The sequence below is a fragment of the Anolis carolinensis genome, chromosome 4 (assembly GCF_035594765.1).
Source record: "Anolis carolinensis isolate JA03-04 chromosome 4, rAnoCar3.1.pri, whole genome shotgun sequence".
Lineage (NCBI taxonomy): Eukaryota > Metazoa > Chordata > Lepidosauria > Squamata > Dactyloidae > Anolis > Anolis carolinensis.
Window position 1 is genome coordinate 170,798,113 of NC_085844.1, and position 14,123 is coordinate 170,812,235.

Below are 14,123 nucleotides of genomic sequence, written 5' to 3' on the forward strand. Positions count from 1 at the left end.
TGTTTAATCTCTGTTCTGTGTATTTTATTATGTATCTTCTGGAAATACATTTTACTATGTTTATTTTAAAGATTTTTTTTAGGTGAATGTGTGTTTTACAATGTTGTGACCCACCTCGAGACATGAGGAGAGGGGGCCAAGAAATATTATTATTATTATTATTATTATTATTATTATTATTATTATTATTATTAAAAATAAATACATTTTTAAAACAATACATATGTTGAAAAAGATACAATTAAAATTATTATTAAAATAATTATACAATGCAAATTTTAGTTGCTTACAGCAATATTGCAACTTCTATTATATTTTCAAGCTACTAAATGTGATAAATATTTTTAACATATTGTCTAATGTTTAAGGGGCCCCATTTGCCATAGAGCAAGCTGACACCCTGGTCAACCCACCACTATGTGTAACATTAATTAGGAAACCAGTGCTTTGTGTTGAGTAGCCAAATTTGAATCCACCAGTAGAAATGACATCTAGAAGCCCATTTTATTATTTATTTGTCTGATTTATATCTTGCTTTTCTGCCAAGAAATTTAACTTGGGGCCTTATTGGCCTTACTACTTAGTTTTGAAAATAGAGGTTATTGCTCAAGGGAGAATTTCCTTTCTTATTTTGAGGGGCAGACATCCCTGCCAGCAACAATACATCAAGTGACATATCTTTTTGTTCTTTGTACGGAAACAGCTACTGGTATTGAAAGAAAACGGAAAATGCTTTCCTGGAATGCTAACCTGGTAAAACTCGAGATTTTTATTATGTTTTAAATGTTTGGGGCTTGTAAAATCACTTGTGTTTTTATCTTAATGTTTTTATTCTTTTTTGTCATGTGAACAGCTGCAAGAATGTTTTCTTATAAGGTGGCACACAAAAACCTGTCCTTGATCTATCAAAAAAAAACCTGATTTATAGTTATGTGTGTGTGTGTGTGTGTGTGTGTGTGTGTGTGTGTGTGTGTGTGTGTGTATGGATGGATGGTACATAGGAGTAATTTGGAGAATTATTCATGGACTACAATGAGTAAGTGATGAAAAATCAGTGACATGATGCTATGGGCACAGTCAGGTCAACAACATTTTAGTTTGCATCAACAGCAGCACTTCTTCCAAGACGGAGCACTAATGGGACTCAAGTGAATTTAAAATCACAGTTGAGATATTATGTCTTGTCCCCAGCAGTGACAGTACTGAAGGAATCAGGAGGAAGAGAACCTTGACAGGTTGGAAGTCTTTGATGAAATCCAGGAAAATGGAGTGAAATATAAAGATGCACAGCTGGGTGACAGAAATCCACACTGTAGGTATTTTTTTTTTTACACTTTTGGCTGTGACAGAAATTTCTCACCACAGAAAGGGGCTATTCTGAGAAACATGACACAGTATGATTGTGATCCATTGCTAACAATACTATTTAGTATTTTATATTATTCTTTCATTCATTAGTAAGCCTACAAACTATACCAATATTTTTACAGATGGAGGCCGAGAGACCACGGCATGCCTAAGGCCAAATAATGAGGTCAAGAAGGAGACAGGAGACTTAGCTGGATCTCAGCTCATGCTTTTGATTATCACTCCTTTCTTCAACAAGTAGAAGTTGAAAGAGGGAGATAAAGCAGAATACATTCCAAAGATCATAAACTATGAACGCTGTGGAACAACCTGCACAGAGGAGAGCTAAAATCTTTTGCTATAGGTTATTGGTTGGCAAAACATGGTGTTCCGTCCCCCAGGACGATGGTTTGCCTTACCTATTGGTCGTTTGTTTGTTTTCCCTCCTTTACATTTTGTTTGAGCCTCTGGCTGCAAAAGCCTAGGAAAAGTGGCTTGGAATCTGCAAGAGCTGGCTGCAGTTTTCTTTGCAGTGATTGGTCAAAGAGTGCAACATCTTAGGACCGCCCTTTTTACCAGGGTCTAGTCTCCATTTTAGAGTTTCATTCTGGCTATAGTCTTCCAACGTGCTGGAGCTGTGCAAGGCTAACTGGGACAAATCATCCTCAAAACCAGGCCAATCTAAGCCTATCCAAATTAGATAAGTATTGAATTATATTGATATGGAATAGGAAATCTAGTTAGAGGAGCAGGGTTATTCTGTCGCTTCTAGAACTAATCTTTGCTGTAAAGATAGGGAAGGAAAGAGTTTCTCCTTCTAATATAGGCAGCGTGATTAGGGTATAGTGGTTTTATAATCACCTTTGCCTTCTGGAACCAGGGATAATTCTGTGACTAAAACCTATAGAAATTTGTTTCATTTTCTGCAACTTTAAGATCTGTGCCAGGTTTACAACCTTGTATGAATAAACATCCTTTTTTGAAGTTATCCAGACTCAGTCGTTCAATATCTATAGGACAGCTTATAGGGATTTGCAGTTCGCCCGGATAAAGGACAGCACGTTTCAGTTTTATAGCTTTTTATTGTCCGGCGGACGGCACACATGGCTCATTTAGTGTAGTTGGACTATAACTTCCATCAGACCTAACCAGCATTGTTTCTAGTTATGTTGAGAATCGCAGTCCAATATTTAGAGGGCTGCACCTTGTGCATTATGTTTTGGCTGAGCCTTCTTCCCATTACTGACTCAATTGAGTGGAAGCGTCTTTTCACTCTCAACTCAGTTTGCAGCAATTGCTCTCACAACACAATACAACAGTGTGGGTTAACTATGGGCAACTTTTATTATATGTTACCAATCAATCACTGTGTGATCTGCCAACTAATTTAAGGGCATGTCATGAACTTGCCCTTGAACATGAACTTGAATTTGAACCTACACTTGAATTTGTTGTGTAATAAAATGAGGCAGTGGCCGTCAGAGACCCACTCATCCTCAAATAATGGAGAGACACCACAGTCCCTGGATTTAACCCCAATGTTGTTCCCAAGGGGACCCATCAGGTAAATGGGTAGAGAATTCAGCATCAGTCTCCCCTCTCCTGAGGTGCACACCAATATGTACCTATCCTGTATTTTCTCATGTAAAGCCTATTTAGAACCCACTCACTTAATTGTCATGGATTAAACTGTATAGGGTAGGTGAACCCCCCCCCCCCCCCCCGTAGAATGTAGGGGAGGGGGGAAATTCCTACCTGCCCCTATCAGTGACCCTTGTAAAGTACACTGTTAAAGGGTTGGGCAGATGGGTCAGTGCCATTGAAGGAATGAGAAGGGTGGGGAGCGCACTTTGCTGTCCCTGCCCACAACAAGTCCCGGCTGGGACTATTTTTTCTCTCTCTTCACTGTAAGGGAGCAAAGCGCTTCCCTGCTGTCATGCTAAGGGTGGGAAAAGGAATTAGTAATCTGAGAGCAAAGGACGAAAGTGGGGAAGAGAGGGAGAAACTACAACACTTTAAAAACAGCCATGAAGTAGGACAACAGAAAAACAATTGGGACTCTCCCAGCTAAACTGTGACATGTAGAGACAATTCTATACTTGCTTTCAATGTCAACCAGAGGTGGTCCAGATGTCAGCTGTGAAGGATATTTTCTATATAAATGTATAGAATGGGTTTAATAACCAATTATTAATAACCAATTCATTTATCATGTCCCTACTCCAAGGAGAACATGTTATTGCCACAAAGCACTTGTTTGCATCCAATAGATTTCCAAGTCAATCACCTCAAAAGCGTCTTATTCTGTCCAATGAAATATCTTGGTAAATGACAGTTGCTTCAAAGCATAGGTTTTTTAGATTACCAGATTTGGTCCATATTATACTAGATTGCTAAATTTTGCTCTATATTTAACACCATTCGAACACCGTTCACTTCCCATGCTCCGCCCCCGGATGACAACTTACCAACTTGAATGCAACAAGACCTCACCAGTTCTACTAAATAATGGAAGGAACCTATAAAAACCATTTCCTCACATGTGAATAAACATGGACATGCAAGAAATAACAACATCATAGTTGGTTGTTAGGTCTGAACTTAATCCACAGTTGACCTTCCAGGTCCCCCTTCCTGATACTAGAATCTATTGAAGATCAAGTCTTATTATTGTTGTAGTAAAACGATACCCATTATATAAATTGAGAAAGTCAATATTTGCTTTTCAGAATACACACACACACACACACATTCTGAAATGCTATATATATATTCCATATCATTGTCAAGCATGATGAAATCTGTAGATGCAGAGTCAATGGATATGGAGACCTGACTCTATATCACGGTGAGAGAGAAACACATACATATATCTTGCTGTACTGCCATATTTCATATATATTCCTTCTGAAACAGGGAATACATTAAAACTAAATACTAAAATTTTAGCACAGATAGAGAACTTTGTACAGATTTGACTAACAGCCATAGTAAGATACCTAAACAAAGCTATACAATGCATTTTGTGGTCAATTCTAATGTAAATAAATACATTTTGGTTATTCAGTCTTTTAGCAGTAACATTTCAGACACTCGCTTTCTGAATAAAATCATTAATAATAGAAAGCACGATCAGTGGGAAGTCACAGAACTTCATTCAGGTTTTTAAAAATGTTTTAATGAAGCAGCACTACATCACCCAGAGCAAGGTGACATGCGATCAGAAAGCTATGAAGAAGAGGTAAATAAAAAATAACATTTTTTCCCTAAAGCAAGTTGTGTGATCAAAAGATCAAGTTAAAAACAGCTTTTGCTGTTCTAAGGTTTTGAACATTTACAAAAAGTCAGGCTTCCATGCCATGGCTCTAGTTTGTCTATGTGTGTAGGGTATGTATGAATATGTGGTGTTTGGTAATAGATACCTATTGATTTACAGAAAAGTGGAATGGCTAATATAACAAAATGCTACAGATTTAAATTAAAGATAAATTTTGTTCTGTTTATAGGCATCTGTGTTACCAATTTTTTGACACAATTAGTGAAACAGAAAGACAGTTTAAATAATGTTCCTGCAATGTTTGATTGCTTCCAGGCAATATAGTAAGCAAACATCTTACAAGAATAGCCAATTTTCTAGAACAGTATCAAAATACGTCAGGGTCAAAAGACCAAGTCCCATGGCCTAATGGTAGATATGCAGACTTTCTGCTGTAGATACCATTATAAAGTAGCAATAAGCATGCAGATGAGACTTTGATTTCCAACCTTCCGAGCTTATGCTAAGTGACAATGCCTTTAAAAAAATCTGATAACCAATCGTCCTGAGACTTAATTACCAAAGCCTTTCCTCCAAATGTCTATGCCAAAGTAAATTCAATTTCTTTATTATTTGTAATGGTTTCTCACTTGTAATTCAGAGCACTGTGAGCTCAAAGGAGCATTCTGTTACTTGAGCACTGAGCATAAAGACAAGGCAAAGTTTTACTTTTGGATTTATGAGTTTGCGATCTGCCCAAACATAGTAACAAAGCATAACAGTTTTGAGGCATTCACAATTTTCTTCATGTGCTGTCTCATTCACTTCAGCTTTCGATGGGTAAATATACACACATTCATGCACACACAAATTCACAGGTTTATGTGTACAGATCAGTCCCTTAGTTGAGAAAATTCCCTGATAGAGCTGGAAGACTCAATTTCTGCACTTGAAAGCATTCATGGGTTTAATCGAGATGCAAGGGACATAATATTCCTGATGGGCCAAGTACCTTGCGGTTATTGACATGGAAGCAGTTTTATTAAACACCTCAAAAAGTAGCCAAGTGCTGATGCAATAAACAGTCAATGTAATATTAAAATGTATCCTTGTGCTCATGTGTTTTAAGTATTACAACCCTGAAAACGGGAAAATGGACACCAGGGAGTCTGGTTGTATATCATGCTGAAACATCACATGGTATTCCTTTGCCAAGTAAAAGAAATTTGATCAATTTCCATGCCCCCCCTCTATATATATCTATTCCTACATACCAAAATGTCAACTTGGGTTGCTGCGAGGTTTCGGGGCTGTATGGCCATGTGCCAGAAGCATTCTCTCCTGACATTTTGATCACATCTATGGCAGGCATCCTCAGAGGTTGTGAAGTCTGTTGGAAACTAGGCAAATGGGGTTTATATATCTGTGGAATGTCCAGGGTGGGAGAAAGAACTCTTGTCTGTTAGAGGCAAGTGTGAATGTTGCAATTGGCCAGCATGATTAGCATTGAATGGCCTTGCTGGCTGCTTCCTGCCTGGGGGAATCCTTTGTTGGGAGGTGTTAGCTGGCCCTGAGGGTTTCTTGTCTGGAATTCCCCTGTTTTCTGAGTGTTGTTTTTTATTTACTGTCGTGATTTTAAATATTTTAAATACTGGTAGGCAGATTTTGTTCATTTTCATGGTTTCTTCCTTTCTGTTGAAATTGTCCACATGCTTGTGGATTTCAATGGCTTCTCTGTGTAGTCTGACATGGTGGTTGTTAGCATTTCTGTGTTCTCAAATAATATGCTGTGATCAGGTTGGTTCATCAAGTGGCTGATTTCTCTGGTTGAATTAGTCTGCAGTGCCTTCCATGTTTCTTGATTCGTGTTTGGGCACTCAGGTTGTCCTCCTGGCATAAGGATGGGGCTGCTTGCTCTATCTTTATGCCAGGAGGAAAACAAGACATGCAGTGACTGCCCCGATCCTCCTCTCTGATCCTCCCCCCCCCCCCCAGATCTTCTAGTTGTCCTCTCAACATCATGGCAGGAGGAGGAAGAGACAGGTGAAGGCCGAGAAAGCTCTGGAAGGCTTTTGGCCGCTACGTGCCTTCCTCGGGCTGTCCTCTCGACATAAGGATGGAGCTGCTCATGCTGTCCTTATGCCAGGAGGAGGGCAAAACATGCGGTCGCTGAGAGTGCTCCAGAGGGCTCTCAGCTGCTGCGTGCCTTCCTCCCCTGTCCTTTTTGCATAAGGATGTGAAGGGCCACCATGTCGTTATGCTGAGAGAACAGGAAAAATGAGGAGGGCCTTTTGCTTATAGTTGCATTCTTTTAACCTGAAATTTACTTGTGATTCTTCTTTGTCAATTTTTATATTAGTGTATACACCCATGTACAAGCTGAGTATTAATTTAGGGGCCAAAATTATGAATTTTGACATGATCCATGGAGTCAAACATCATACTGCAAAGCGAGAAAGCACCAATGTTGCCTCAGGGGGCAGTCATCCTAAACACCATCACCGATCTCCCACCTAGGAATTTAAAAAGGCCAATGTGGCCACAACAGAGAGAGCAAGGAAAGTTAATTGTTTCTTTAAGCCAAGAGTCCCTCAAACTCTTGGGAGGCTGGACTATAGTTTGAAAAAAAATATGAACTAATTCTTATGCACACTGCACATATCTGTAATGCAAAAAACATGAAAGAACAACACAATATTTAAGATGAAGAATTATTTTAACCAACATAAATTACTAATATTTCAATGGGAAGTGTTGGCCTACTTTCGGCTGATGTCAAGGTAATTAAGATTGTTATTGTTATGTGTCTTCAAGGAATTTCAGACTTAGGGCGACCCCAACTCTAAAGTTTAGGGTGGGGGCTGAGTAAATGATCTTGGAGGGCCATATCTGGCCCATGGTCCTTAGTTTGAGGACCCCTGTTTAAGGTTCTCCTGAGACAGACTAAGCTCTTGCCTTTCACGACTCTACTCCAGAGAAGGGGATGGTGCCCTTTTCCTAAGAGTTAAGGCACAGTTACTCACATTGACCTGTGGATAATTTTTGACTAACATTTCTCAACTTATACATGAGTATATTGAGTAGCTAATAAGAACTAAGGGGATGCGTGCCTTCTATAAGACTGTGACTGCCCCAGTTTTTTTTCCAGATATCAACTCCTTTGTGATTACTAACAATATAAAATAGGGAACTGGAAACTAGAGTTCAAAAATATCTGGAGCCTAAAGTATTGCCGCCCCTATTCTCAGATCACTGGATCAGGGAAACAAATCCCTGGATTCCTCTTTTGGAGAACAGTGATGGAATATCTTATTTAGGGGATAAATGCCTTTCTCAAAGAATGGCTTCGATGAACAAAAATCTTTGATGATGTGAACTTGAAAACCCAGAAGGATAGAGGAAAGAAAGTTAATGGAAAATCACAGAGACAAAGAAAATGATTTTTTTTATAAAGAAAGGAACAGCGAATAAGATACAAAAAAGGATCTGCTATCTTAAAGATCAAACAGTTGCAATATGCTGCTGTAGCTGTAGTAAACAAAGAAATTGAGGGAAAGGGCAGGAGCTCCCCATGATACACGTGGGGCAGAGCAGAAGCAGCACCCAGTAAAAATGTGGAGCTCAGACTTTATCTTTTTTATTTATCCTGCCAGAATACCAAAAGAAGTATGAGAACTTCTGAATGCCACAGAACTCTTCCAGCATATTATTTACAAATCGTGGGAAAAGATCATGCAGGATCCACAGCTAAGCATTACAGATAATATTCATGACTGGAATTTGACAGCAAAGTGTTACATATAGATGAGTCAGAGATGGAACACTTTCTATGCAGGTTCAGAATTTGATGAAATTAACAGTACTGCAGGAAGAACTGCCTCTACAGCAACAGATTTTGACAGGTACTCTTTGTTTTCATTAGCATTGGTTATCTGTCCAATTACTAACTTCACTAAGTAGGGCACACCTATCTGCAGTCCTGCATGCAGTGAAAATACGAGGTCTGCTTCTTTTTAGAGACATTTCTATATTGTTCTTCTGGAATAACAAACACTCCCAAGAGGTTTTTCCAGAAAACAAAAAAAAACCCTGGAATTTCAGCCCAGGGGAAAGGTGGCGCATACATCTAATCAACAAATAAATAACAAATAAGCAAATAAATACATGATAAACGAGAGCATTAAAATTCATTCTCAGATTAAAAACCATTAACAAATAACTGGAATGAAAGCAGAGTTGTCATATCACCTTGAGTCCCCTTTGGGGTTGAGAAAGCTGGGGTAGAAGTGTCGTAAATAAATAAATAGATAACCAGATTTCCCCTCAATTCATAACATGTGACTTTTGACACCATCATTTGTAAAGAAGTACATTTTTAGCATTTGTAAAAGCTGAGATATGGGACAAAATGTGAAGGCACCCTTCTATGAAATTCTTCTGTATGAAACAAGTCCACTCAAGAATTTTAGACATGAAAAGCGAGAGCAAGTGATACAAGCAGTGGAGTGCAAATAGCCACATTGTGAAGACATGAAGTGCTGAGGAACGGGATGGAGAGCAAACAGTGCAAGTGGGAAATATACAGATTAAATGTCCTAATTTGAGAAAGTGGAATACAGAAACCCTAAATTAAAGTATGTCTTAAAATTATTGCTGAGAACAAATGCCATAATCAAGACCACAGAAAAGATGGTGTCCTGCATGTGAAAGATCATTACTGATCATCATCATGCATAATATTAATGTAACTGCAATATTTTCAAGTCTCTTTCTTGCTTGAGACAATTCCAAACCTTTAACCTGACAGTTTGAAATTGTTTCCAGGCTATCAGAGATGAAAACTTAAGAGTCCCATTCAGAAAAAAGTAGTACATGGGCTGGGCGGAGCTACGACCATATACTTTTTTTGGGGGGGGGGGGGGAGGACTGTCTGAGTAGGTGAAAGCTTTGTGATAAATATAAACAATTAATCTGTCCGACTAGGGCCTGGATTCAGAAAATCCCAAAGTTATAATCAAAACAATAATGCTATGTTAGTAGCAGCTGGATTTATCTGCCTGCTGCACAAATGGGGGAGTTAAAAAAAGGAGGGCTATACATAGCCATAACGAAGTTACTTCCCTCCTGAAATTATATTCAGATTTTGGGATTCTGAACTATATACAATGGCAGCTGATAGCTTCCATGTCAGTGGCATGGTAAAGCCATTCTATGACTTAGTAGGGTAGATGTGTTTTGATAATACCTTTAAAGCTCAGACTAATACCTAGAATTAATTCATCGCCCTTCTGACAAAGAAAACAACAGCCACCATTAACTAAAAGTTCTTATATTTGAACCAGTACCAGTTTGATTTTATTCTGATTGCAGTTGACCTTGCTATCCACCAGATTATATACCCCGCCTTTCAATCCTTCCGTTCCAACCTGAAAACATGGATGTTCAGACAGGCCTTTAACCTTGAGTAGGCTGAATGGACCCATATGAAGCTGACACTTGGCACTTTGTGAATTAACAGCAGTTAGTTTTATCTACTGTTGTTTAAAAATTGTATTGTTTTGATTTTATGCTATTATGTGTTGATGGTGGTTGTTATAATTTTATGTGACTTGTTTTATACTTTCGTACCATTTTTACCTGTTATATGTTATATGTGTACCCTGGAGTCCCTTGTAAGCTGCCCCGAGTCCCTTTAGAGAGATGGCAGTGGAATATAAATATGATGATGATTATGATTATGATGATGATTATTATTTGCAACACATTAGTGTATCAGCTGTAGTGTGTAGGTGTGTCACACGAACATAATGAGAAATGACAAAAATATTGAAAACATTTCTTTTGTAATATTGGTTTAACCTCTAGTTTGCTAGTAAAACAATTACTGTGTTGTGAAATGACACGTCTAAAATATTCCCCACAGAAATGTGTGTGCACCCCTAGGTCATCCAGTGTTATTCTATATTATGTGTGGGGTCCTAAATATAAGGTAGACTATTATCCGTGGTTTCAGTTGATCATGGGGGTCGTGGATATGGGGGGTCATACTGTACTTCTCTTGTAATCTGCCATAGAGGTTGGGATACTGATGAAATCACAACACATAAAAGAGAAAACAAAGTTTTCTTTTCTATATTGCAATTTGATTAATAAACATGTCTATGTATATATGAACCTCCATGAGGTCTACGCCAAGAGAAAGACGGGATATAAATAAAACAAAATAAAAATAACATTGCTGACATATAAAGAGACATGACTGCCTGACTCATGCTTATTTACACAATTCCCATTATGACACAAAGTCCTGAAAGGACTATTACACTCAATAGCTGATTTTTTTTTATTTCAGAAGTATAAAACTAGGTGTGTTTTTTTCTACAGCAGTTTCACAAATAACTTTACAGATTCATCTCTCCTTCCTTTTCAAAGTTTAGATTTTCAAGATATCAAATAATAGTTCAGATTCATACACTGAAAGAAAAAAGTTGTTAAAAGGTCAATTTTGTCATTATAATTTAAACAGGAAGGACAGAATGCAAATTTCATGCCCCCAAGACTTCATTCATACCTGGAACCATTTAAGTGGACATTTAACAGATTTCAACTTAACTAATGAAGCATTGACAGCAGCATGATCTCATTAAATATTTTTTAAAAATGATAGCAGCTGTATTTATATAACTATTTTGCCTGATCGACATCTTTTTTCTTTTGCTTTAAATGTTGCTTTCATTCATTTCATCAAAACTCGGAAAATTTTAGATTCATGAGAGTTTTCATAGGATCAGAAATAACATCAGAACAACTTACAAGTGGGGTGTCTTTCCCTCCTACAATACTGAGACCAAGCCCAGATCGTTCTTTGGATATTTCTATAACCATTTCTTGCCCAGGAATGATTGAGCATGTTGCTGGATCTGCCAAAGGAGGTGGAAGGCTACCTAGAAAGACAAGATTCAAAGTGATTAGGCAATGAAGTCATAAACCCTGTATAGAGAAACAAAACAGAAATAAACTTACTGAACAGAGTCTTAACAAGTAAAACTAACGTGCAATAAGACACCCACATATGATGCCACACAATGGAACCATGCCATTTCAAATGAGACCATGGTCCTATAATCATGGAGCATGAATGGTCTTCAGGTCACTTCCTGTTTCAAAAAGGTATTTTCTTGCCCTAAAAGAAACCTCTCAAACAATATTCCAGTCTTCTATGGACAGGGGATTCTTTGTTGGTCAGGGAGCTCTCACCATCTTTCAACTCTATATTGCAAGGCGATTAATGACCTTTATGAACATTTGATGTCCTGTAACTCTATTGAGGCACAGTGTTGGTAGCATATTATTCCAACAGTACCTTTTGTACCAATAATTCTTTGGATGCAAGTCAGAACACAAATTAATGAAAAAAAATTAACAGAAGTAACATCCTGTTCCTCTGTTGGTAGTTCTAACTCATGAGATTAATTAGCTTCTTGAAAAATGATGGAAGACAGTATTGCAGAGACCTTCCCTCCATGAATAATACAAAATATAATATGTGCATATAATCTAAATCAGTGGTTCTTAACCTATGGGTCCCTAGATGTTTTGGCCTACAACTCCCAGAAATCTGTCAGCTTACCAGCTGTTAAGATTTCTGGGAGTTGAATACCATAACATCTGGGAACCCACAGGTTGAGAACCACTGGTCTAGATTATGATATTTTGTATTATATATTTTATGTGTTTACATGTATATACATGCACATACATAATTGTGTATCATAGTAGGTAAAGGTAAAGGTTTCCCCTGACGTTAAGTCTAGTCGTGTCTGACTCTGGGCTTGGTGCTCATCTCCATTTCTAAGCCGAAGAGCCAGCGTTGTCTGTAGACACCTCCAAGGTCATGTGGCTAGCATGACTGCATGGAACGCTGTTACCTTCCTGCCGGAGTGGCACTTATTGATCTACTCACATTTGCATGTTTTCAAACTGCTAGGTTGGCAGAAGCTGGAGCTAACAGTGGGTGCTCACTCCACTCCCCGGGTTTGAACCTGGGACCTTTCGGTCTGCAAGTTCAGCAGCTCAGTGCTTTAACACACTGAGCCACCGGAGGCTCCATGTATCATATACATAGATTTTAAACACACATATTAACCTTTTCCCTGTCATTCTAACCATTTTTGTAAAAATGCAAGATATTGTTAGGATGAAAATAATAAGTTCATACTTCTGTTGATGAATTCTGTCTCTGGAGACAATGATGCAGGTGCCAAAGATATATCGTGTAAACTGATGGGAATTACTGTTGAAGGCTTTGATTGCTTTAATTGGTTACAAAACTGGAAGGGAAGAAGAAACACGAAGGAGAAATCAAAGTAGGCGAACGGTTAAAGCTTCCTTCAAAAACCAAAAAGAAGCAGCTTAAACCATAGTAGAGAGATCTTCATATGGATCAGAAGAGGGGTGTATATTAAAACATTTAACATTTAAAAGTAATGATCTTCCCACTTTTTTGATGCTGAGGTTTTAGAAATTTTGTTCAGAACAATACATCATAATTGGAAAGAATAAGACTGCTACCTGAGACAGAGAAACCAACTGAGCACATAAACACACACGTCCCACTGGACACTTGGACACTTGATTATTTTAGCACCTGAGGCAAAAAATAGCACAAGTGCCTATTCTGCTTCCTAGCAGGCAAAAATACAACACTGATATACTAAATAAATTTCATTTTGACACTTTTTCCAGATGCCTGAGGCAGCTGCCTCACTCTGCTGGTCTAGATCTAGACCTGAGCATAAATACAAAACCCATAGAAAAATCCTTACAAAGTTATTACTTAAAATTCCACATTCATATTGTTTTATTACTATTATTTCTATCTGTTTTATAGTATTATAATATGTTGCAATTCAAAAATAAATGAAACATTTTAAGGGTTTAAAACAGAACAATTAATACCTTTTTTGTTTGTTTGAAACCGAAGAATCAATACATACATTTTCTGATGGCTTCTCTATCAGAATTTGCTGGTTCTCAATCACTGGTTTTTCAACCTTGCTACTGACATCCTAAAAACGAAATAGAAAATAATGATATAAAGTATCAAGCAGAGTTTAAAAAAATTAAAACTTAGGGTCAAAGCCAGATTGTACGCTTTGATGTTATTGAAATCAATTGGGCAAATTAGTCATAGTCTGTTTAAATTATGTTGCTGTCAATGGGATCAAAGCATGAGTAAAGGATAGCAGAGGCATTAGGTCTTTTATTTAGCTTAGTGGATCTTAGTATCTTAATTTATAAATCTATAAATGTCAACTTTTTGAAGCAAAATAAGAGATTGCATAATTAGGTCATTTGGACTTTTTGTTATTAAATACATAGCTACAGATATTCAAAATGTATTTATAATGAGAAGCATATACGAAGGTGAGATAAAGTTTAAAAGCTTCGTGATTTTTATGAGTTGTTGAATTGAAATTTTGCAAAAGTTCAGTGAGAAAAATGCCCTTTAAACATTAGT

General features: G+C 37.6%; 1 protein-coding gene across 3 annotated transcripts in view; it reads right to left on the reverse strand.

Moving 5' to 3' along the window:
• patj (PATJ crumbs cell polarity complex component) overlaps window positions 1-14,123 on the reverse strand; it is a 222,948-nt gene that overhangs the window by 41,936 nt on the left and 166,889 nt on the right. For all 3 annotated transcript variants that reach the window (XM_008109348.3, XM_062979565.1, XM_008109353.3), the window contains 3 exons: window positions 13,600-13,671; window positions 12,822-12,933; window positions 11,417-11,547 (listed from right to left, as the gene is read on the reverse strand). In XM_008109348.3, the coding sequence (XP_008107555.2) occupies window positions 11,417-11,547; window positions 12,822-12,933; window positions 13,600-13,671 (315 nt within the window). The remainder of the gene's footprint in view (window positions 1-11,416; window positions 11,548-12,821; window positions 12,934-13,599; window positions 13,672-14,123) is intronic.